General features: G+C 38.5%; 1 protein-coding gene across 1 annotated transcript in view; it reads right to left on the bottom strand.

Moving 5' to 3' along the window:
* The window catches only part of LOC104404445 (calcineurin-binding protein cabin-1-like), a 29,936-nt gene extending 3,145 nt beyond the window's left edge, over positions 1-26,791 (bottom strand). Inside the window, exons 1-3 of the mRNA XM_010012874.1 lie at positions 26,198-26,791; positions 25,669-25,743; positions 11,229-11,520 (exon numbers count right to left, since the gene is read on the bottom strand). Of these exons, the coding sequence (XP_010011176.1) occupies positions 11,229-11,520; positions 25,669-25,743; positions 26,198-26,791 (961 nt within the window). The remainder of the gene's footprint in view (positions 1-11,228; positions 11,521-25,668; positions 25,744-26,197) is intronic.
* Positions 26,792-27,205: the final 414 nt, after the last annotated feature.

Below are 27,205 nucleotides of genomic sequence, written 5' to 3'. Positions count from 1 at the left end.
TTGTCATACTTTGTGTCATCAATTCAAACTCTTAAAAAAAGTAAATGCTAGTAAATGTCATTTAAAAAGCGGAAGAAAAAATTCCTGTGTATGACCCTTTGTTATCTCTGCACATCTGCAACAAAACCACATGCAACTGACTGTTCCCCTTTGGAGATAAGAAAGTTGAAACACCTGGTGCATGTGCAGAGCAAAATCCATCACCCTTAATGACGAGTCAGCTGTGCACAATGGTCCCTCTGATCTGCAACCACACATACATGCTACACTGAAGTGCAGCTTACTGGTAAGTAAAACTGATTACATCCAGTAACAGAAGCAAATCTGGTTTTTATGAAACCGATATCAAGTTATACTAAATTCCAACTTCTCACTGGTAAGTCCACTATATCTCTATAAATACGTTAGTCTAAAATTCACACCTTCTGCAATTCCAGAACTTGGGATGCTTGTAACTCAGAATCCATGCATGTGTGCGTAGAATCTCTTTATTACACGCCAGCTGTATCTGCTTTTCAATTAATGCATTGTTAAACCAGTTTTCTTACACACTGAGATGCATACTGTACAGAACAGGAGTAAATTCACTGAACTGCTGAGAGCTACTGGTGTCCTTTCTGGGAAGGGCAGACTGAATCAGCAGCAAATCACTCAAGGCTATGGACACCCAAACAAGCTCTTACTCTTCAATAAAACTGAAGATATCCTTCAAAAACAAAGGCCTGTCCAGTCTAATTTGAATCACCTTGTATTCCCACAGCCTAAGGTATGCACAGGCAGCTATCATGGATGAGCAGGTAAAATGTATATTCACAGTCTAACTTGGTCTAAAATTCTTTATATGTTCATTACATCATCACTCTACATTAATTTAGGATTTTGACAGCATGAGGTCTTAAAAAGGAATATGTATTTCAACTTTTCCTCATTGCTAAAGTACTCCTACCCCCTCAGGTGTTGAAAACGCTTCACCATCTTCACCAGTGTAGATAAGAACTTGGAATTTACCACAGTAAAATTGTCCTGTAGAAGAGTTTCACTTGCAGAAAATGCTTAAGACAACATTGCAGCTTAACAGCCTGGTAAAAGTCAGATCAATGCAGTTTGAAAGATGCAACTTTTTTAAAGGATTAGATTTTCTAGGGTTCTTGAATAATTTGTACAAAAAAAGGCTTACCAGAGCAGGCTGCAAATACTTTCATCTGCTAATTTTCATTGGTAAAGAAAAGAACCCATCATCTAAACTTGTAGCTGATAGCCAATATAAGCCTTAGGATAAATGAGTTTGCTTGTAGAGAATTCTCCAACAGTTCCCAAAAAGGAAAGGTCACACACTACAGCACAAATCACAGGCAGCTTCTGTTCTGTGATGTTCACTCACTATCAAGCACAAAATGGAAACATCTAATGCAGAAGAATGTAGTTCTCATTCTCAGGACTCTTTTGCACATTTCTCTGTGGATACTTCAAAACACAGCATTGGAAGTAGAAAAGTATTAGTTGCATCTATACACGTATTGTATTAATAGACCAAATGAGCCTAAAAATAACACAGGAGGAAGTACTTAACTACAGGAATCTCAACTAGGAAAATCGTAATTCACTATTTCCTTGTTTACGAAGCAGAGGATGGCTGAAGGATCATTTTGTGTATTTGCCTGCTGTTTATACCAGATACATGTACGATTTAACCACATGCTGACAAAGTACAAGAGACTGTACGAAGAAGGATCAGCCCTAACATGACCCGAAGCCAATATACACATATCCATTACACTGCAAGCATCTGAAGATAAGCTGTAGCCTAAACCCAGAAGAACCACACATTGAAATGGCTAGAAGACACTTGATCAAAAGACAGGAAGAGACATGTACATCAACACTTGAAGAAAAGCAAGCTAAAAATGATGACTTCAGAAGATCACCCTGCAAGACAGCTAAGAAGTCAACTCCTTAACTTACTCCAATGCTCCAGAATCACAGTTTTTAGTATCTAGGGTAAGTACTAACAGAATCTTTCTTATCCACTTAACAACCAAGAATACAAAACAGTACTTAATTTAGCAGATACCATACTATACAAATAAACGGCAAACCCTACAGCCTCTGCTATACTGCTGAGAATGGTTTTGTACACACTCAGGTACTAAATTACTTACTAGTTCACCATCCAGAGTAAGAGCTCTGACAATCTGTTTAATTATAAGATACACCATGGCTTAAGGTGATTTGCTGTGCTTTAACTAAGTTATGCCCCACTGACAAAAGCTGTTTTGGGCAGCCTATTTCTAGGAAGATGCTATAAGACTGGTATCAGTCTCTGTTCTTTTAGGAGCAATCAGCATACTCATATGCATCTCTATCTTCCATAACATACTTGGTTTTGTTAAGTTTTGAATATCCAGTTTTATAGTTCAGTAAAACTAGATTTAATTTGAATAAAATTATGTCAGCCCTTTTTAATGTAGAAATGGCTGAAAACGAAAGGGCAGGAGTCTGGCACACTGTGTATTTCTATTGCTGCACTTCTGGAAACAACACTTGTTAATATTCTATTAGGCTGTGTCTTTCAGTATACGAGAAATCAGGAATCACTGTCTGTTAATCAATCCCTTGATCTCAGAGGTGTTAAATACACAGTGACTGGCTTCTACCCCTGACTGGGTCATACACTTTATTCTTTTAGGACTGTGCAGTTTTTATGAGTGGCATTATTCCCAAGTTAAAGTTAATGAACAAAATATTTTTCTTTATTCTTGAAAATTACAAGAATTGGTTGTTTCTGCTGTATATCTCATAATTTATACTATTTATACTTTAATACAGTGCACAGATATTTTATTATATCTTTTTTCATTACAGAAGAAAAGGGTCAAAGAGAGAAAGGTAATCAAGAAGAAAGACACAGTAGGATCTCCCATTATTTGTCTAAAACAGATTTCTGAAGAGATTATCTTGATATTTGTCTTGTGGAAGATGCTGTTAGAGCCCTGAACATAATGTCCTAGTTTTTCTAATAAAAACTTTCCCCAGGGAGATAAAGACTCCACTAACTCATGAGCCACAATATTCTGCAAAAGTGCAAGAGCACAAGCGCAAGAGCACAAGCATATAAGCACAGCACATTCTGAAGGTGTTCAGAAGCTCAGATTTAGTATCAGTTAATAAATCTTTTGACAATACCCAGTATTTGCACAGTCCTGGCAGGTTTTCAAACATAAGCTCTACAAACCCAGTTTAAAATAAAATCAGTTTCTGAAGACATAATATGCAAGTCACTTGTCTCCAAGGCTGAAGATGGGATGGGTACTCTCACAACACACCACACAAAAATCAAGCACAGAGAAAAAAACCCCACAGATTTACAATGCATATTATTATTTATATTGAAAAGTCTGTCTCCAATTGAGCTGAATGACAAGTATGGGGTATTTTTAACCTTCCCATTCCCAACAACTGTCTAAATACATATAAAATAGTATACACATAGAAAGAGGGACATCGTACCTTTCAACATTTCCCTGCTTTAGTGATGAAGAAACAAGCTGAAAACAATTCAATGCAACAATCTACTCCAGCTTTCCTCTCCAACCTCTTTCCACTTGTTGCCAGGGTAACCAGTGTTTGCAGATGCCTATAGCGGGCGCCTGGGTTCATGACTTCATCACAGTTAATATTCTCTCTCTTAGTCTCTCTTTATACAGAGAATACACTATATACATAAATACACACATTCTAAACATATAGATTATGCAACCCCTGCAACCATTTTTATACCGAGACAATTTACTTTGCTATTCTGATGTGTATAAAGTGAAAAATAACACCGTCAAAAATATTCATGTGGCGATCTGCAGATGTGAAGAAAGTTTAAAAGCAGTAGTTCTGTAACCAGTAAACATTTGTTCTGCTCTCTCTGCACTGCACTGCATACTTAAGCATTTGATTTCCTCATGCTGACAGGTATAAGAGACATTAAAATGTTTTACAATGCTGTAATGTTAGGTGGAATTAAAAAAAAAATCCTTTAGTCATGCACTAAACCAATTAGATGACAACTGAAAGACAAGCCCAGAAAATGTGACTAGCACCTGGAAAAACCATTTTCCAGTTTCTGACAAAAGCAGTTTGAAATATTATAGCACTGATATGTTAAAGGATACAAAAAAAACCCCAACTTACACTGCATGCACAAAACACCATTTCATTATAGGAAAAAGGAAGAAGCTGAGCTTTGAACTCCAGAACAGAATACTAACATAATTTCAAAAGCAAATGCTTAGAGAAATGAACAAGCAACAGTTTTAAGTGCTTAAATAAAGCACTTGCATCACTTGCCTTCATCCCTCTACAAAACACCCTCCCCAGCAGTTCTGCGTGTCAAGACAAAGAACCTGAAAATACATTACTATGATTTAGCAAATCTGTACTACCTTGTCTTCCAACAACTTCAAAAGAGTAAGGATTGAATTCTGTGTGCCTACAGACACTAGGAAATACTTACTTAACTGGTCTCAGTAACAACTGATTTATTTTGTATTTTTATGGTCATCAAAAGAACATATAATTGTTCACAGAACTGACTGTTACTTATTTACATTCAAGGTAGATCCTATTTTTTTCATAGTGATGGAAATGGATCTGATCTTTGCTCCCCGACACAGTAATCTTACCATATTTCCAAAGAAAAGTGCTAATGTGAAAACAATTAATCTTCTGTACTCCATCTGCCTCACCCTCCAGAGTGCTGGGAATTAATACAGCTTTTTTTCCTCACACAGCAGTTGCAAAGGCCACGGAAAGCTTGAATTTGAAGGAACTCAGAGTTTCCTCATACACTGTGCTACTAAGTCAATGGAAAGACTGCACTGGAACACAAGTTGGTTCAGCTGAACATAGTTTGTTTAAGGATACTGACCTAAGAAATAAGGGTGCATAGACTCTCAAGCTCTATCTGCCGTGAGCTACTATACCACAGCAGGCAGTGAGACTGCTTAGTTCATCACAGATGCGGTAGGTATAGGTGCTAGCCTTTCCTTACATGTTTTCTGTCTCTAAATTCATTTCAAATATCCTGCCATGATTTTTTTTTTTCTCTAGAAACCCACTACCAAGTCATAGCTGTAGAAATAAGTATTTGACTTGAAACACCAAATTTGGGAAACTACATTCAAAGCTAACACACAAAGCCATGTGTTAAAAATTAAGTGCCAGAGTAATTTTGGAGGTGAAAAGCTGCAGAACATAAGTTCTCTTGCTCCTGAAATGAAAGAAATTCAAGCAGCCTGGTGAACAGAAGTTCACACTGTAATAGCATGGCACATTGCTATATTTATCACTGGGGTCCTGAGAGTCTACTGTACAACTATGTGAGACATACCCCAAATGCTTCCTAATGCCGAGGTCAGCTGTCACAGAGCAACATGAATGCATTTAAAACAGGTGGTTGCTCTGAAAGTGTTTCCTGGAAATAGTCCCTGGCCCATACTAAGTCTCAAGCTACTAGATCCCTGTAACAGCCATGCTGAGGCCAGTCTAACCGCAGAGTGTGGAGTTCCTATGTTCAAAAACACTTCGTGCACTACCAAACTTCCTAAAGGTGCAGAAAGCTGTTGAGCATGTTGGTAAACAAAAAAAAAAAAACCACAAAACTCTGAAATCAATACTAACTCTCTTTTTGAAACAAAACAGAACTTCAATAAAAATAAAAAGGTATGGGCCTAAGTCAAAAAGACAACTGTTTGATATTCAACTACATGAGCTTTCAAATGGCACTATAAAAATACAGGTAACTAATATTTGTGGTTTAATATCTGACAAGCAAGCACACATTATTTGAAAAGCAACACTTGGTAGCACCAGTGGATAGTACCAGTCACTCGCTTGCAGTCTACTATTCCTGAATGCTATGTACTCATTACCTAATGGAAGCTGTAAAATCTTTCCTTCTCTGTCAGTATTTTATCCTCCTTTGACCTGATAGCCAGCTAAGCACAATGCAATTAGCAAACGCAGCTGTCAGAAACATCTCTTAGAAGAATATGACACCTCACAATTTGCTAAGAACTTTGTAAGTAACACAATACCTGCGCAGTAAGCTTACAACTAGATCTCTCTTCAGTCTTCATTTGTGCAGGAATATATGTAAATTTTATGCTGCTGGCAGTGATCAAAAACTAGTGAAATGGAAACATACTGTAACAGTATAACATCATTACCACGTTCTTTTACAAAAGGTCTCCAAAAGCAGTATTCCTTTAGTAGAAGATATGCATAGGCCAGTGACTCTCTGGGATCTTCTGGAGGATCTAAGGGTGCACGGTGCTAGAGAGCCTCTTGGACCACAAACCTGCCCAGGCTGCACTAAATCCCTGGCTGTGTACCAACAACTCACAGGCCACAGCTGGGAAGCTGCCACTCCTGTCCTATTTATTCTTACTGATATAAGATATAACGGGGGTACATAAAAACAATCTCAGTTTTAATTTAAAAGGATCTTCTGCACAGCACTGGATTGAACAAAGACTTTAGGAATTTGAAAAGTAAAGACCAGATGGGCATTAAGTTTACTAAAACCCTCTTCTGGCATGAGTTTGTTGTGATAGCAAAGCAAATGAGCATACTTGCCCCAAAGGGAAGAGAAAAAGACAGGACTGACTGGTACTGTCTGAGCACTAGGCAAAAAAGAATGAAGTCATTCTCAATGAGGAAACCCCTGCTGACTTTCAGCAGTGAAGTTGTTTTCAAAGCATACCCATTGTGAAAGATAAAAAGCTTCATGAAAAGCAAGGATCAGACAAAGGGAAGTGAGAATATCAATGCCAAGGAGGCTGAAGCAACATGGTATCAGAGACAGCAAATGCAGAGCTAGCTAAAGGCAGCCCAGTTGATTTCTATTAGTGACTTTGCAGTTACTAACAGGTGGATAGGAGCTTCTACCCTATCCAAAGGAATGGGGTTACAAGTATTTCAAGAAGAGTTTTTAAAGCCTTGGGGGAATTCAGCCTTGGAAACTGAGGAAGACAGCTGCCAAAAACCAGCATAAGTCAACAGAGGAAATGAAGGAGAAAGTGATGAAAGTTGCATACAAGCAACACAAAAGAGTAGAACGTGCTTTGAAGAGACAACCCTCATGCCAGATGACTGCTATACGAAGAGGGCTCATACGAGGTCACAGGTCCTCAGCCAGCCTAACCTTTTCTGTGATTCAGGGGTTTTTGAGCAATCTGTTGAAAACAACTCTGTGCTCTAAAGCATGGCTCTGTATTCAGCAGAAAAAATATGGTAAGACACTGATTGCAATAAAGAGGGCTGAATGTTACTACTTCCAGTCATATAAAAAGCATCCAAAAGCTTGTATTGAAATCCACAGTTAACATAAGGCATGACTGAAAGGGCCAAGTATTTTGGACGTTTCGTGTAAGCAGAAAGTTTTCAGTCCCTCTGAATTACAGGCTCGTAAATCCATGTTTGTCTTTAGAAACTTATGACAAGCAAACACAGAAGACACAGAGATCAGTATTTGGTTAACCTCGACTAATGATGACAATGTACAATCTCCATTATTTCACTCAGAAACAGGGATTGTGGATGTCCACTCATGTCAGGATATCTAGAACTGTGAGGCATCACACTGAAGTGCCATGTACTTATAATATGAAGATAGACACCGTCAGTGTGAAATTACAGAGCTGACATTCTTTGTAGTACTTCCCTCTCCCTTGTGTGAATTGCCTCAGCCTTCTGAGAACTCAGGATTAACTTAAGGTGATGTACCAATTGTTAAAATAAACTAAGCTGCAGACTTCCATGAAAAGATGCTCTGTACACCTAAAAGTTCTCTTACAACTCTGATGCCAGTTAAAAGCCTACCAGATTACAACACTGTAACTGAATTCTTAGGACTTATCTCTTCAAAACCCTCTTTATTTTGAACATCTCTTTTAGGAAGTCTGCTGCTGCCTACATACATTTAAACAAATTAACTTCATTGCTCACCACTACAACAGTTGTACTCACCTTTCCATGCAACTGTCCTCGCTTGCATTCATTTCTTGTGTTTCTGGAAGTCTAGTCTATTCTACAAGTTGCAATACATTTACACCACTACTTGCCCTGTTGCACCTAGCTAACAAACATCTGAAATCAAAGCAGAATATTCACATGACTTACTGGAGTGCAACTACCTTGCACAATACAGAAATAATTGTCTTCCTTTGGTCTGAATTTCTAAGTTTGGACAGCTATATCATGACCTTGTTTTTATATTGAAATGCTTAAGCCTTTAATAGACAAAAATTGAATGGAGGGGAGGGGGAAGTGTTACTCTTCTACTCTGATTTTATATTCCAATTTGGTAAATAGCTGGCTTTAAGCAAAACACATAACTTTTAAGTATAAAAACTGGACATCAAAACTCAGACATGAATGTTTTCCTGTTCATTCCTTATAACAAACATTATTAGAGTAAGGAGAGCAAAGAAGAAGATGATGTCAAGATTTTTCATGCAATTTACAACTGTACAATGCTGGAGGAATGTGACAGGCTGGAGACGATTTATCTTAATTGCCCTATTTTAGGACAATTTTTCCCCAGGGAAAATTTTAGGCTAAGCCTCAACGTAGGCATAAATGAGGAAGCTCTCATGCTGAAACTACCATCAACACTTTGCTGCTGGACTTTATCACACTGTATTCTGTATCAGTTAGTCATGTACTACACAAAATATCACTAAAATATTTACATAAGAAATGAGTGGCATAGAATCAACATTGCCTGGAAAGCTATTCCTTTTTCTGGGTGAAGTCACAGAAAATGATTAACAGCTAGTACTCTCTGATGTGGAATACTTGCATATGAACAAAACGATAGAGGACGAAGTGACGAGACAAAATAAAGATGAAAATGGATTACTCTAAAAATGGGAGGACTTTTTACAGAAACAGAGCTAATGGAAGGCAGAAGAAAAAGGGATGCAGCAGAACTAGAAGTAATTCTTTTTAGAGGAGGTGGATGCAGAGGTAGGAAAATTAAGAAGAAAAGAAATAGAAAGGACACAGCAGTAATTAGTGTCTCTCTCAGCTAGAGAAATGACCTGTCAGGTAAGTCTGAGAGCCAGAAAGCCAGATCCAACACATGCGTTCAGCACTGGAATAAGAGCTCTGCAGAGGGAGCCTCTTGATCTTTAAGACACAGTTTCATGGGTGTAATTCTGGCAGCTAATTCTTCTATCTCCCTCTACCAAGGCAATGCATAGATAGCATGAAAGAACAACGAATGATATGTTACAATCCTAACAAAAACTAGGATATTAAAAGATTAAAATCAACCTTCTATCACTGCAGTGTGGGAATTTGCAGCGAGGACAGCATGGCAGAAATGCTCCTGAGTTCTGTTTGAAAACCAAAAGAATGCATGAGTTCTTATCTGCATTGTCATTCCTACCATTGGTCCCTTTAGTAAGCGTACAGCAGCTACACAGAGGATTTATTTCTTTTCTCCCGTTGTCTAGGCACAAACCCAAATTACTCCCTGTTGAACAAGCTTGCCAAGACATCTTATGACACTATGCAACTCCATTCTTTAGCTTCACAAGGACAATAACAAACATGGTTTACACATTGACTAAGCCATTCCTATCCTTATCACTCCCTTTGCCTTTCTTCCTATCCTAAGACAATCTCTCCCAGATTTGTGAAAAAGAAAAATTCTATCATTATAAAACAACTGCTAATATTGGACGTTAAATTTCAATCTGTTCCCAGAAATGAGCAAATTGGGAAAACTGATTTCTCCCTAATTTGCTCTTCACTGCTGACAAATGCAGCAGATGATGTACATTCAGATGCTGAGGCTGATTTCATACAAAAAGAAATGAAATACCACAAGTATAACAGAGAAAAATTTAAAAAAGTCACAAAACATCCAGTCTAGATCACAGTCTATTCATTATAAATGAACTTTATGCATCATTAAGTATCACAAACCTGGGCACTATTTCCACTGTATCCCGATCTGCCGCTTTCCACCATACCTATTATATATATGGTTCTTTCCTAACTTTATCTGGGCTTCTATGGATTTGTCTATGACATTTTGTGAGTAGTGTTAGGGCCCAAGCTTGTGAACAGATGGGAGTGAGCACAGGCAGCAGCAGCCACCGTTTCAGACAATGTTCCTGCTAAGATTGCAAGAAAGTACAGGCTATATCGTATAGGCTTTAGCTATAGCTAAAGTACGGGTCCTCTGCCACCTTATCATGCACAGTGTCTTACAAATAAACACAACCACCTCTTCTGAGTACCTAAGGCAAGTCTGAAATTGGGTCTAATCTTACTTCATAACCCAAAGTGGATCACTACTGCCTTGCACAGTGACTTCGGCTACTGCTAACAAGCCAGCCTGCCATGACAGCAGTAAAGAAAAAGACAGCATTCTCATTTACTTCTTTCCTCATCTATACAAACTGTATAGGACCAAGTACACAACAGAGGCCTAAACAAGCCACACAATTGTGCTACAGAATAACTAACATTTGTTCACTTTCTTCAATCCTTCTCTGTAGTCTAACCTTGCATATCACCATACAAGGGCTATAAATAATATATTCCCAACATTTCAGTCCCACCAGATGCTTCTCTTCTCAAATGTGAAAATTAACAGTGATGAAACACTAACTTTATGAACCATGTAGAATCTTGGAATTTTCACAATGTTCTGTATCTCCACACACACATACAGGGCAGTGATAGCTGTGCATCTAATTATGTTAATCGGGCACTTACAAGTCAGATGCAGGCTATCCACTGGTTTATTTCAATCGCAATCACTTCTACCTTTTTTAAAGATTTAAGGTATTTTAAAGAACTAGATCCTCACCTCTTTGAATAAAACAAAAATGGGTATTTTTATGCTACTAGAGTCTTAAATTCTCTATTTAAAACATCTAATTATTTTTAGGTTGCTATTCCGTGATTTCACATGCAAGTATGTAACTTGATTACATATGCAAGTATGTGACAGTGGTCACTCTTTTAATCAATCCTAGTAATTAAAATATGTCTTATGCAAATGTGCCCAATACAGGACCAAGACAAAAACCTCTGTAGCCTTTTGAGTGTGGCCTAGTGATCAGAAAAAGGGACAGAATCAGAACTGAGGCACTGACGCACCATGTGGCCTTGGCAAACCAATTAGCACCAAAACGTTCTGTCTCCCCGAGACTTACCACGTGCGAGATCACTTGTGCTAGGAGCAGTCTCTGCTTTTTGACTCTGCAAATGCTCAGTGTCCCTGTGTGACTCCTGGGATGGAGGCACTGAAGATGCTGAGGAGGAGGAGGAAGAAGAGGAAGAGGCTGGTTTGGATTTGGAATGCAGATCATTCAGTCTCAGGAGATTTTCAGGAGTCACAGTGTCTGGATTCACTGGGGTAGGATGCAGTGTGGTTGCTGTTACTGGGAAGAAGCTGTCTCTGTTGTCCTTTGTATGCTTAGGGGTCATGGGTGCTTCTCCTGTGGACTACATAAAACAAAAAAGGGCAGGCAGAGACAGTGAGAAAATACATGTCAGTAATAGTAATTCTGCATATGCTACCTGCTTCAGTGACAACTGTGAGCAGTACAACTTTTTGTAGATAGAAGACACTATCTCTAAACTGAATATAAAATCAATCACTATTATAAAGAAATATTTTGCCTTTATGGATTATCTTTCTGTTCTTTATGGTCTATTTAGCAAACCAGCACTTGAATATTTATTCATATTCACATTCACAATACTTTATTTAACAAATCCCTCACAACATAACATGCTTTCCTGAACTCTATCAGTAAGAATGAATTACAAAACTCCTATGAACAGAAACACATTTCTTTCATTTAAAAATACACTGACAAGCTCCTGAGCTGAACAAACAGATCTGCAGTGCTTTAAGAGCATTTGCAAATTATTAAAAGTCATTATTCTTAGTGAATGATGTCAGAAAAAGTAGAGAAAGCAGAAAAAAATCTATTTGCTTGCAAAATAAGTGATGAGCTTATTTTATCAGCTGATCAGTTCAAATCTTAAATTCCCACTAACTGCAGAACTGAGTACATTGGTGTCCAACTTGGAATAATGCTCTGGAAGATCTGTTGCTTTTGCAGAAATAACAGGGACACCAAAAGTGACACTCTGAAGCCAGAGCTAAGAATTTAATGCAGTATCATTGATTACACAGACAGAAGGTAGAAGGGTGACATAAATTCACTGAAGAGGGAAACAAAAGCACCCATAAATCGAGTATCTTCTCTGTATTTTTTATCAGCAATCAAATATTCTTGCCTGTGAGGCCAGAGAACACATTTATTTAATGCTCTTCATGGTCTACATTCAATGCAGACTTACTGGACTGTAAAAGATACAGTTGAATGGAATCTTCAGCTATTTAACTCCTACCTCATACCTCTACTGTGAAAAAAAATTTGGTTTAACCATGGTGATAAGAGTATGAGCGTTTGAGGTAAGAAAGAGAGTTCTGCTGTCAAATTTAAAATTAAATTGGGCCCTATGTCCTAGATGACCAAAGATTTCTTACAACGCCAGAAGAGTCAGCAGAATTCCACTGACAGAACAGAGTAAACCTCAGCTGGAGAAAACACATGTTTAAAATTCAAAGGTGGAAAGCACACAAGTACAGCTTTTTTTAAATAATTGGTGGAATGTATTTTTGAAGTTCCTGAACTTGATTAATCAATCTCTAAAAAGCATTTGATTAAAACCTGCCAGATTCTATGTGCACACAAAAAATAAAATATAGCAGCTATATTCCCAACTATTACCGCATTAGATCAAAAAATTGTCTATTCTACCTCTGAAAGGAACAGGTTTCTGATGTTTAAACCATGACTTCCAAAACTAAGGGTCTCAAGACTCACAAATGGGATCATACAAACTTGAGGGAAAGTACAGAAGAAAGCCTTAAGCCAGAAGTGAGATCACTAGAGGAAATGTCTTCAGCTGTGATTTAGAGGGAAAACCCCTCACACACAAGCACTTCATTAACTTACATAATACACTGTGTAGAACCTGACATTTCTGTGCTTGTATTATAGTCAGGTTTAGGGTTTTTTCCATCAGAAACACACGAAGGTACTACTAGTTAAGTACGTATTTGTTAAAAATGTAAGTGCATCTCTAACTGTATTTCTATACAAATGCACAGCTATTTCCAGAGACAGAAAGAGGACACTTGGAAAGTAACTCAGCAAATATTTGAATGGTACTCAGGAGAAAAATGATTAGTGAGAGGAGGAGTACAACAACATCATAGAGTAACTCCTGCTGGAAGGGACCTCTGGATGTTTGTAGTCCAATTTCTGCTCAAAGCAGAGCTGACTTCAGTCAGATCAGCTTAGTGAGGGCCCGTGTCCAGCCCAGTTCCAAATGCCACCAAATGTCCTGGGTTCAGCTGTAGCAAACCACAACAGATGGAGATTCCACAACCTTTCTGGGCCTCTGTTGCAGTGCTTTACCACCTTCACAGTGAACACTTTTTTCCTATCATTTCATCCAAATTTCTTTTGCTGCAACTTTAAATGGCGCTTCTCATCTGGTTCCTTCCTCCCTGCTGAAGATGACAATTCCATACCCACACCCTCCATTAATCTCCTTTTTCCCAGGATGAAGAAAGCCAGATCTATGACTTTACTGCCATAAAGGTCTATCGCTGACCTGTGTTCAACTTCTTTGTCCACAGCTCCAAATCTTTTTTGGCAGAGCTGTTCCCCAGCCAGCTATGTTGCACAGGGATCACTCTGCCCCAGGTGCAGGATTTTGGATTTCTCAATGTTGAACCTTCAGGTACTTCAATATAATCTTCCAGTCTACCCAAGTTCCTTTGAATGGTAGGCAGCCCTGCTCTCCAGCATACTGACCATGCCCTTCAAGTTGGTGTCACATAAACTCACTAAGGGTTCACTCCATCCCACCATCTAAAACATCAGAGAGAATGATGTCCCAGTATAAGTTTGAGGAATGCCCCTGGGAACTGGCTGCCAGGTAGAACCCCAGTGGTTGGCCAATACGCATTTAACCAGGCAATGGAGGCAATGGACAAACACTGAAACAAAGAAGGCCATCTTGTAAGTTGTAGGTGATCAAGCACATAAAGAGAAAAGGTTGAGACTAAAGTTACCCTTATTGGTACACACAGATGAAACCAAACTTCTATTTAATGTTTCTCAAAATGAAGATGCTGTGCCAGGGACAAGAAAAATTAGTTTTTATTTTGAACTGGTTCCTCCAGGTGAAGTTGTGGTTTGGACAAAATATTTTTTTGGGTTTTTTGCAGAGAATCAACCTGCTTCATGAAGAGAGTAACATTTATTTTGCACAAAAGAATAAAGCTGAAACTAACATGATGTTCTGTCTCAGTAAAATCATGACTAAAAATTCTAATGCATAGTCAAAAAGTGCAGCCTTACACCAAAGAATGGCAATCAAAGATTTCCATATTTATGGCCTTAAAGGGAACCTTCCACATGTGATCAGATGAAGGTTGTCTAACGCTTCTGTAAATAGACAGGTTCTTTTAGCCCAATGAAACAGAGACCTTGAAAGGAGAAAAAAACCCAAACCCAACTTAAACCGCTCTGAATGACTTTCTTTTCTCAAAAGAGGGGTTGGAAGAAAAAAAGAGAAGAAACGTTTGTCTTTAAAATGAGAGCCAAAGCATTAAAAAAAACCCCACCCTTTGCTACTATGTATTCTGTAGCTCATACAGCCATAAAAAGGGGGATTTAAAACTGCTTCATATGTTTTACTGGACCCAGAAACTGAGAGCACCCAAAAGCTTTAAGCAGAAAGTTAAGATGAGCACCACAGTAAGGCACATGTTTTTTTTCAGAGATTTTGGTTTTAGTGTAGGGGCAAGAATTCCAGTTCAGGGCAAAGTCAGTAACTATACTGCTCAAGACTTATGGAGCCACATTTCATCATCCGGCCTCCAGGAAAACACAAGGCTTTGTAAAACTGCATGTGATAAACAATCCCAGAAAAACTCATTGCAGGAAGTCTTGGCTTTGCCAGAAGCACTTTACGTTCATCTTTCTACTGCTGTACCAGCAGTAAGGCATAATAAAGACTATTTTCCACAAACAAACAGTAGGGAACTGAGCAGCAGTGACAATCCTTTATCAGTGTTTTATGTGGTTTCTCATTAGGTTTTTTTTAAAGTTTCTATTTTGTTGTGGCACTAAGTCAAAAGTACAGCAATTCTCCTTCCCCCTCTTTAATCCACTGCACTGTGCTAAGTGTCTGTTACCACCACTATGTTTAAAAGATGGTGGCTTTATTACAAAGTGGCTTTAGTCACCAAGAGGAAAGGAATCTTCTTCTTATGCTGATGAGGATGCTACTTATGGAACAAGTGCATATAACTGAAATAAGATGAAAACTCTTATCTGCTGCCTTCTTATCTTTCATTGTAATTACAGGTTCATCTAGTCAAGATTGGACTTCCTTCTGCATGTTCTAAAACAAGATGAGGTACTGAAGATTATGCAGTGCTACTTCTGTCTTGACCACCATACTAGCAAAATAGATGGAACTAATAAGTAAGGCTTATTCATAACCAAATGACATGTCACAGACGACAAGTAAAAAAGTACATTACTTCGATAAATACCTGCTTATCCTATTTCAAAAACTTAGCAAAAATGTTGTTATGAAGTCTGTATAAAGCTGAAATTTAAATGAATAGCTAGCATGCATGTTTGTTTGAATTGTAGCTAAATCTGACTTATGCAGGTGACAAGATGAGACTCCTTATTTGTTAAAACATTGTCTATTTCAGTATACTCCTCAAAGAGTTCATTCAGCTTCTCGAAGGCTATGGACAAACCCTTCCAATGGAATCTTGGGAAAGAAGTAGTTAAGGAGGGGGGGACGTTGGGAGTGATGCCATTTTTCTTCGCAAGTCACTGTTATGTGTGATAGAGCTCTGCTTTCCTGGAGATGTCTAAACACCTGCCTGTCCATGGGAAGTGGGTGGTGAACCAATTCTTGGTTTGCTTTGCTTGCACATGCGGCTTTCACTTTACCTATTAAACTGTCTTTATCTCAACCCACAAATTTTCTCACTTTTAGCTTTCTGATTCTCTCCCCCATCCCACTAGGGGAAGTGAGTGAGCGGCTGCGTGGTGCTTAGTTGCTGGCTGGGGTTAAACCATGACATTACCATACTTATTGTTGCTTTCAAAACACATTTTGAAAAACAAAGAAATCCTACAGGAACCTTCTGATACTGTTCCTAGAACAGTTCACTACTCTGGGGCTGTGCGAAAAAGTAACAGATGTTGCATAGAAAGGGAAAGTGACGATCTTCCCAACACAAGTTTCCTGAAGAAAGATACTAACAGTGCAACTGTTACGTAACTTAATTCTTGTTTTTTTAATCTATTCCTGTGTCTCAGTTTGGCATTCCAGGGGGACTGAAGTCAGAATCCACCTAACAAAAAGATGTGCCTTTTAAATGAATACCAGCGCATCATCACAAAGCCTTGAAGCTGTAACACAAACTGGCGGAACAACACACTGGCCACTTGCCACAATACTGGTCCCCCAACTTCTGTTCAATATAGTGTTTTAATTAAACTATGACTATTATTATTTTTCCTTCAATCTCCCTGCAGCAATATTTGAAAGAAATCTCATTTGGAAGTTTTCTTCAAGGTACATTAGAACTAGCAGCAATATCCATGATCCCAATTCTGAAGAACCTTGTATTTCCTAAGATTACAATTTTATTTCCTAAGATTACAATTTTATTTCCTAAGATTACAATTTTACACATAGAAAATAATTAAGGTTTAGATACATCTGACTGAACTGCACTTTAACCTAACAAAATCCTCCATTTACACAAATGCTAACATCCTGCTCTACGCAAGCAGCTGTATTCCACCAATGCTCCATACACAAAAACATCATTATTGGACCAAAAGAGATAAGGCAGTAGGATGAAAAATATTGTCAAAGTAAAGATAAAAAGTGACTTTTCTTCCCTTCATATTCACTTAATGATTGCTTTCTGCAGGAGACAGAAGGAGGAGAGCTGTTAATTATATCAAGAATACACCTCCAGGGTAGAGTGAGAGGGGGATGCCATGGCAACTGGCAAATGCAACAGTGAACAAAATGGTCACCCTTTGGTAGGAGACCATAAAAGAGCTCATCCTTTTGTCCCCCCCATCCCCACCTCCTCCTTCCCCTCCTTTCTTGTCATCTTTGCTGCATTAATAAAGCACACAGACAACTCAGGAAAAACAACTTTTTCTGTAAGCAGCCTCTGACGTCTTGATGTGCAGGAAGAAAAGATGAAAATTAGCAGCATGTGGGTGGAACAAAAAGGAGGGGAAAAAACACATGAGGTAGAAATAGAGCTGATTATTTTCTAATAATTTAATATTTTACTTAACTCCTCCCATCCCCAGCGAAGTGCCTTTGCAGAAGGCTTTCATCAGTTTCTTGAAGAGAACAGGTTGGTGGTTTGTTGTTGTGTGGTTTATTTAATTGGGAATTAGAGACAAAAATGCTCTAGACATTCAAGGCAGTTCAAACAAGTCACTCAAGTTTTCAACCTGAAGAAAGACCATGTCACTGCAGTGCTGACTGCATTCCACAGCAGAAGGGGAAACACTCACTGAAGTGCCCTCTAGCTTCACTCACAGAGACAATTCTTCCTGTTCCAAATAAAATGTCACAATCACTGTAAGGTCCAACACAGAGATTGTAACATCACTAGACTGATGCTCCAGAATCAGTCTGAGCACTTTTGAGGTTGTGTGTGGTTCCAGCTGCAGACCCCATACAGCAAACCCATCATCTACAATTCCCTAAATTTCTTCAGTATGAGGCTGTGGTTTAAGACTTCAAGACGTTTTAGACTTGAAGACATCACCAACACTGGGAAGAATTAAACACTGATGAAAGGAGAAATCAAGACCTCAGTTAGCTGTTTTGGAACTAGATAAGGGCAGTAAAACAGCAGCACTAAACCACTGCCTTTCCTCAACAAATACAGCTTTTATATTATAGAAGCAGCAAACTTCATAAACTTAGGGATCACACTGGCATCCCGACAGGAGCCTGAAAGGCATGGCTGATCTGCAAAACCTGTTTGTGCCTTTGTGTTTATAACAAAATGTACTTGTTTTGATCCTGGTGGCAGCTTCTTCATGGAACATCATGTTTAGCTAGATTCAACACTGAAAGCTGCTGAAGAGTTTTGACTGCAGGTTTAGAAAGGGAAACGAGGAGAGCACTTGGAATTTGGCACCAGCCAGTGGGAGAAGGTGATCAAGGAGATGATACTTTGGAAGAGGCGAGTTCAAGCCAATGGTGAAAGGGAGGATTTGATCAGTCCAAACAGTGCAGGGAGAGCCTGAGGTTTGGCAGCTGGAGCAGGAAAGGGTGGTTGAAAATTTCTCTCTCTCTGTCACTCTTCAGGGATGGAACTGGTCCCAGAGCAAGGGTTTTTTTGGCTAAGGCAGCAGTGAGTCTTAAATAACTCCGCAATATTGAAATAGCCCCTTCTTATGACATTTGGATGATATACTATACTGTGAGGAGCCAATAGAAATTTCAGCTGCTACAATGCTACCCCTTATGAGGACTTTCTACATACAGTAGCGTATTTTCAAGGGTCACCACACAGGACTAGAGACTTAATGGCATTTTGGAACTTTGCCCTTGAACACTCTTGTATTTTTAGAGATGTCAAATCCAGCCCTGTGTACAATCTTGATATCTGCAATGTATTAAGCTATCTGTTCTATTCAGTTCTCAGGATTGGTACTCCACAGTATAACCTAACACACAACCACAAAGTTTTACCTGTCCTCTTTAAGCTACCTGTCATGACAGTTTCAATACTGGTGAAAGCTGTAATTTTAGTATTAATGCACACAAAATTAAGTCCACAGAAATAAAAATACCTTTTCAAATTGCAAGTCGAGAAAAGAAAGACACGTGTTTCAGACTGAAATATCTCCACATGCATTAACAGAATGTTCTGTGCACTATGAAGCTTCATTCTAGCTTGTGCTGCAGTTAACTTTCTCATGGTGACACGTCCTTAACAGTATCACAGACATCATCATTACATATAAAATAACTTTAATATGACCAATTTTAGGCAGGCAGAGAAAAGGCGTATTAGAAATTCTCCAATTACTTAGAAGCCTCACAACTGTTATCTGCCAGCACACCCCCTCCTTAGTCCTTAGGACCACAAATTTAAGTATAATGCTACATCAAGGTCAAACTAGTCTGCCTCTTAATCTTTCATTCTCTCTCAACAAGCCCTTGGTATTCCATTTCCAGGGGCCATTAATTTTGCATGAAAATCATAGCTGGCAAGACTAAAAACATAACTTGTAACTCAGAGCAATAGCTGACTGCTTTCAGGATCTCTGCGGATCTTTTTGATAACATTCTCAGACTGAGAAAATTGAAGAGAAGAACAAGCATCCTTCAAAATGCTGCTTGACCACAAAGTGAATTATCTCTAGTATAACTTTAGTAACTCAATTACTGATAACATAGTGACCAGTACTGGATAGCAATTGCAACCTGTAAATATGTCATGTCAAAAACCTGGCTCACACGTAAGATGGAAAAGAACAGAATGAGGAGGAATGACTTTCAGCCACATGTATTCTCCAGTCTGGTGTGCTGCACAGAGGACCATATACCATGGCAGAGGAAGAGCAGCCACCAAGGAAGCAGGATTACTTCTTCTAGCAGCAGTTCTACTTTAAAATGCTGATTTAACTATGCTATGTTCTTATGCTATGACTCACTGTCGTGTCTTCTAGAGGTATTGCTTTGCACAATAACAAAATAATTCAGAAAACTCCAACACCATCGCAACTTGTAAGTTCACAACTTGTGAACTACTTACTTTCCTCTCTCAGTTACGAAAAGCCCATCAGATGAGATGGGCTACTGTTCTCCCACCTTTTCCAGCTGCAGGAGTACTCACTTCGTGACTTGAACTCCTAGCATAAGCAATTGTCTTTGAAGTCACAACCCCACTCATTACCCTTCTTTGGGAGCTGCTATAGTCTGAACTAAATTTAAGTAGTCTCTGGAACTTCAGTCTCTTGCTTTTAAAAACAGTGCAATAGGCTAACGAGTCAATACACTATACTAGAGAATGTGAATATTGGAGAAGATACCTTGTTAAATCCTCAGTCTACATTAGTTTAGTCATATGACCAACTCAGTGACTTCAACAAGAGCAGTTATATCTACAAGAAGCAGCACAACAAAATTCTCTGAAGGGCTGATGATTATACTGTTGTAACAAATCAAATGATATTTATTTTCAAAGTGTTCACTGGATAATCTTCTGTATCACTGAAAACTGATCAGACAATATTGCCCTTGTCCTCTTAACTCTGAGGATACAGTAAGAAAGACAAAAAGCAGCATTAGTATGAGTGTTCAAGAATGTTGCATCATCACTCTGGACTTTGAACCAAAGCATGCTAAAGTTGATGAATACATCACTTAAAAATATATTATCATTATTTTGGAACACTGAAAGAAACCTCTTGCCAACTTACACTGAATAAGTTTTGGTATCAATTACTGAAATCTTGTCCATTTTTGCTATTTTGTTCCCACACACTATAAAGGATTTTCCTTTTTATAAAAAAAAAAAACCAAAAAACAAAAAAAACCAACCAAACAAAAAAAACCAAACAAAAACCCCAAAAAACTACCCATACATTTTAGTCTTCCCACCATCACTTTCACATTAGTGTTACAAGCTCAGACTTTAATTCACCATTATGGTTTAACAGTAAATACTTATTACAGTAACACTGAACTCAGCCAAATACAAGCACACCACAAATTACTTGAAGTTAAAACCTCCCTCCCTCCTTCCTGAATATAGTAATGTACATGGATTAATTTATATTGTGTTTATTAGCAGCTTCTTCAAGCTCACAAGTCTCTCTTTGGTAGCCTCTTTGAATGACTGTTTCAGGCCTTCAGCTGCTTCTGTATTAAACATTAAAACCCCCCATTATCAGGATTTGGTAAAGCAAAACTGTGTTTGCTATGGGAAAACATCAATTACTCCTGAAAGTAAGTGTTAGATCCAATTAAGTTTGGGAATATGTTTAACTGATAAGTTGATATTCAACTGACTTTGTTTAGCTGGTAGGTTCCTTACCACACTAGAGTTCTAATGCTATAGTATTTTACCCAAGGCTGTACTCAGTACACACAGGTACAGCTTTCTGTTAAAGATATTACAGTCTAAGTGATACTGGTTTATATAAAAGCATACTGGTTTTATAGAAGCATACTGTTAAGCATCTGTAAAGATGTGAAGCAACACCTGAACTATGAACAGCGGCCACACGTACAAAGGACCCATTTCTGACAACACAATCTTCCATCCCTGGCACAAGCGCTGTATGTCACCACCCTGTGCAAGATCCCATGACAGAATATCTACATTAATTTCTTTGTTGACGCATCGTATTTCAATAGAGAACACTTCAATTTCAACAGTTCTCCAGCAGAACAAAAATGTATCATGGCACAGTTTTGTATCACCATCTTCCTCAAAGCTCGGAGCCAACTTTCCTAAGTCACTTTCCCGTGTATTTAGTTGACATTGCAGAAGAGGATGCTAGAGTCTCACTGGCTCAATACATATCAACACTGCATCAGTCACAAGGACTACAGAGGATTTCTAAAATCAAGTGAAAGGGTCACAGTATTGCCAACCTATTAAAAAGATTAGATCTCATCACGAAAGCATAATAACACACATTGCCAACTTCCATTTACTGACTGCTGTATTGTTTTCTCCTTATGCCTGAAGAGGCATATAAAAAATTCAACAGTTGTTAAATATTTAGGTTAAAAACTCTGACTGGCCTGGAAGGAAGTCAAAAAACCATAATTCAAATGATTCCTTATTTTAGTAGCAAGTGAAAACTTTCATAAAGAAACCATATACTGCCTGGAACTGTAAAATACAACAGCTGGCAGAAACAGACATATATCAAGGTAGATTTTTTGTTCACTTGGGGTTTTTTGGGGGTTTTTTTGGACTGTCAATTTCTTGGGATAAGTGACTGAAGAACTGCGGGCCCTGTAAACCTATTCAACCTATCCAATATCAAAGCACTTCTCTGGGCTGCCACAGCTCCATGCATGACATCATTTGTTTACAGAAAGCAAATACTTGCCAATTATAAATAAAACAGAATTCAGTCTGTTGAAAACAGACAGATGTCTACAAGAGTGGCTATTCCTGTGTCTCCACACTAATTCATAGCGTTATAGTAGCAGTAGGGCAGCTTCACACAGCTTAGAAGATCTCGCTAAAAAGGGACTAGAAAGAAACTGCAGTATGTAATAATCTCATTAGCTGGGAATGCTCCCTAAAAGGGAATGCTTGCAAGCTTCAAAGTACATCACATTAAGAGGTATGTTTCATTTCAAGTGATTTAACAGGAGATCTCATCACTTCCAGTGCAGTTAAATACTAGCTCATCTACAGTATCCACTTTCAAGGTTAGTTTGTGTGCAGGTTTTTCACCGTTCTCATGTTTTGCCACATGCCTGAGTAACTGCTGACCTTGCTGGAAAAGCTGCCATAGCAATTGCATACCCTGAACCTTCAATAAAGCCCAGCAAGGAACTTGGCTGATAACATGTGAGTTTGTTGAGTGGGGTTTAAAAAGGTGACTAAATCCAAAAAGCAAACAGTAATATTACTTTTAAAAGAAGCTTATTAGCCAATTCTTTTTATTTTGAAGTCATAAATCACAGTGTGATAACACCTATTTTTTTCCCCAAGATAAACTGGGGGGGAAGAAAAAAAAAAAAAAAAAAAAAAAAAAAAAAGCCTTAACATGCCAAGCCAAGATTTATTAAAAGAAAAAAAAATTAAAGTCTGAAATACCAGACTATGATTCAACTAGAATACCTGCCTTGACATTTCTGTAGTTCAATGGAAAAATGTTACTGACTTCCTGAGGGGCACAAATTGAAGAAAGTTACTTCCATGAAAATCCAATAAAGAAAAACTCTCTTCACTCTTACAACCTTTCCTCTTGCTCTGCTAGGAGATGCACCATACAAATGCGCATTGTAGCTAAACATACTGTTAGGTAACTTTTATCTCGTATTAATAACTGGAGACCTTCATGGACACCCTAGACTCAGACCTTCCACACAGCACAGGGGAAAACGTAGGTTGGCATGCCTCCTGACAATGAATACTAACACCATTTCAAGAAGAAATATAGTGTGAAGCTGTCTAGGACAAAAGCTGTATAACAGAGTCTGCCCTGAGGGTAACCAGCCATTGGAACAGGCTGGCCAGGGCAGTGGTGGAGTCACCGTCCCTGGAAGTGTTCAAAAACTGTGTAAATAAGGGCCTTAATAACATGGTTTAGTGGTGGCCTTGGCAGTCCTGAGGTTAATGGTTGGACTTGATCTTAAAAGGTCGTTTCCAATCTAGGTCATTCTATGATTCTGTGATTCTTCTCTGCTCTCCTGGACAAGGCAATAATCACTAGTAAAACAACATTCATCAAAATTATATGAGAACAAGTACCCATAGATTCAAGAGAATAGTGCATGAAAACTCAAGGTTCAAACTCCACTGGAAGGCACATATCTTAAATGGAAACAAGGATAACATCTGGAACTTTCACAAATGACACAGAAGTATCTGCTTTTCCTGAAGCTGCAGAGTAGACAGCACTAAACCTTGTTACAGGGGTTGACTTACAGCCTCAATTTTCTTCAGCAGCACTAGGCAGAAAAACTTAGAAGGAAGCCCTCTTGACTCTATACAATACAGAAGGTTCACCTTGGAAGTTCTTCTGTCTATTAACCAGCATCTGTAACAGTTGCGCTTTAGTTCTGAAAAGCGTTTGCCATCTATATTATCACACTGAAGGGAGGACCAGGCAACGTGCATTATTTGAAGTTAAGACTGAAAAGATCTAAAGAACAGAGGCAGTCTTCTGGAGAGAGAAACCAGATTTACTTCGGAAACTAGAATAATTATCTGGAGGTTTCAGAAACACATTTATATTGAGAAACAGCAAGACAGGTATTCAAACCCTTGTCACATTAAGACAGTATTTAACTTGCTAACATCAGAGATGTACCTCCTTAAAATCTTATGCTTTTGCAAAGCAGAGATAGGTGTATTTTACAGAAGAAAAGCCTCATCCAAATTTGGAGGATGAAGAGAAATTCTGAAAAGCTCTTACTGTCCATCCTTCCATTTTTATGGAACTTTGTGCCTAGGCAAGGTGATGGAAAATTCAGCAGTTCTCCCCATCCCTGCAACCATAATACCTTTTTATGGTAACTGGCAAGCTGGAATGCAGTGTGTGGATATCTCTAGACAAGTCAGAGCATGTACTTCTCCTTATACACCTCTGCTGAGTAAGGCACATGACAGGTAGATGAAGTTACAGGAGACAACAGGAAGACGAAATAATAGGAGAAGAAATACATGAAGGACAGAGAGATAAACTGCAGAAAACCAGAATAAATTTCTGCAGCTCATAAAACAAGTTTGTTCAAGACACTTGTGAAAGAGCTCTACTTTAAATAATTACTGAACATGATTCAACAGATTCGTATAGTTGTCTACCTTTCTTCTGCAGAAAACTTAAGAGACACTTCCTGTTTTACAAACTTAAGCATGATACAGGCAACCACTTGTGAAACACTCAAAGACAAAAGGTTTATGAATTGCACTCCAACAGATTTTTTCAAGTACTTTTAGACAAATACTACTTTAATTACTTTTTGAAACCTAGCAATCAATAACACAGACTATGTTTTCACAGCATAAAACATGCACAAAGCCCCACACAATATTAAAACACAGACTATTAACTAGGAACACAGATTTTTCTTCAAAACATATTTTATCTTCCAGTCAAAATCTGCTGAGTAACTGCTTCCTTGTGTGCTGATGGCAAAAATTACAAAGAGTAAAAAATACTTTGGGGCTTTCAACTGATGGTTTGCTGGCAAAATCAATGACCACTAAACATTTCATTCATCCAGCTTTCTTCTTGGCTTTCATTTCACATTAAGTACTGATAAACAGCCAATCCTTTCCAGCTCTGTAATTGTTTGCTGGATAAACGCAGAAACTACAAACTAAAAAAACCTTGAGTAATATAAGAGAGTTAAAATCAGATTTTCAACCATTCAAGTTGAGAGAAAAGATATTTGGGATCTCCAGAGCAGAGTGCAATGGTAGCAAGGGAAGAGCTGATGAGGTTGCTGGCCCTTAGGGATGAGAGAGAACTAATTACTACCTATGAAATGCTGAGGAATTATACGGACATTAAGAAGACTATAGTGTGTCATAAATATTTCAATTTGAAGATTGTTTGGGGTTTTTCCAAATGCTTTTGGGCACGTGAACTGTCCTTCAAGCCTGACATAAATAGAGATGAGCTCCCTGCACTGATGTGGCCCAACTTATCTTACGATGACAACAATAAAAGGAAAGTAGGTATTTCCAACTGCTGCAAACACTCAGCAACAGACTTGATTGTATAGACTAAGTAATAAAAGCTAATTATCAGCAGACAGGGACTTCACAGAGCTTACCTGTTTCTGTGCTGATGCTCCCATATGCACCTGGCAAAACTTGACTGCCTGTTCAAGTGCTGCTTCTTCATCCACCTGAACACAGAATCACAACTAATGAAGTCATACTTAGCTCATCTATAAATCTAATTAAATTCACATGAAATGGGGATGTAGCATATGGGAGTAATGGGGAGAAGAGCATTTCTATGGCAGAACAGTGATCTTAACTTATTCGGGAACATATATTCAAAGAGACACGAGTATCCCAATTCAAACTAACATTTAGCATGAACAAACCCCATATAATTTGTATTGTAGCTCTTGAATTATTTGAAAAATTTAGTTCCAAAACATGGACAGTCCTACTCCTCACCCCTCCCCAGCAGTGGTCTTGTCAAGAGAATGGTTCTTTGGGAGGTATTTCTCTCCCCAGCTTTTGAACGAATACAGGGCCAATTTTATACTGCCTGGTTTGACAATTACTGTTATTTTACAATCCTGTCTGAGGTCACACAGAGAAATTAAAATTAATGATAAAATACTTTACCTGTTTAATCAGCATGTACGTTTCAGACATGATCTTCTCAATTTTACCCAGGTCATAGGCCATAACTTTCTGACCTTGCTGCCATACTCTATAAGCATCAAGCAGAAGTGTTTTTCCAGACTCCACATCCTCAAGTAATTTCCTTTTCCTGCTTGATCTCTGCACAGGTTCTTCTGTAGGCACTGGCTGACCTATTCCTTTAGCTGCCTGCTGCTGATGTTTTGAGCTGATACTTAGCTCTTCTAAAGAAAGTTCTGGAGTCCGGCTCTCTAGAGCTCTCTCCTTGGAGTTCCTGCCAGACTGAAGACGTTCTGGCTCACTGTGTTTACATGAAGAATCAATTTTTTCAGGGTCCTTGGAATATCCATCAAGATCCATAGGCTCAACTGAACCAGGGCCAGGGAGCTCTTTAATTTCCTTGTCATTCTTGTCCTCTTGTTCCAATATGTCCATAGCATTGGGAATTTGTCCCTGGGTCACGTCCTTTACTCCATTTTCAGTACTGTGTGATACTCCATCCGATAAAACTGGCTTTTTGGGAAGAACCTCTTTCCCCTCTTCAGCACTAGTTTTATTAGAGACATCTGTTGTCATCCTTCCTGAAGCAAGGTTAGAAGACTTGGAACTCTGATCTTCTGAAACCTTAATAAAAGAGATCCTTCTTCTCTGTTATTATTGAAATCAGAAAGCATTTGAGCACAGCTATGACTACCATGAAAACGGACAGCAAGTGCCTTTACATTACTGCTTCTGCTGAAGAATATGCATTTATTCTATGTTCACTCGTTTGTTCCTGAATATTAATTAATCCATGCCACAAGTCTTACAATTAACGTATTTCAATCAGTAAAAACACCACAGAGAAATAAACAGCACAGGTTGAACCAAAGCTGAAATGTTTTTTCCCCCCACACACCACTTCAGTCTATACTGAAGTACAAGGGGATTCAACTAAATGAAATACAAGGTTTTAATAGCACAAAATTTTCTTGTAATATACTGAAAGCA

The sequence above is a fragment of the Nestor notabilis genome, unplaced genomic scaffold (genome assembly GCF_000696875.1).
Source record: "Nestor notabilis isolate BGI_N333 unplaced genomic scaffold, ASM69687v1 scaffold6174, whole genome shotgun sequence".
In the NCBI taxonomy this organism is placed as follows: Eukaryota; Metazoa; Chordata; class Aves; order Psittaciformes; family Psittacidae; genus Nestor; species Nestor notabilis.
The sequence above is the reverse complement of the archived record's forward strand: the minus strand, read 5'-3'. Positions and strand labels throughout refer to the sequence as shown.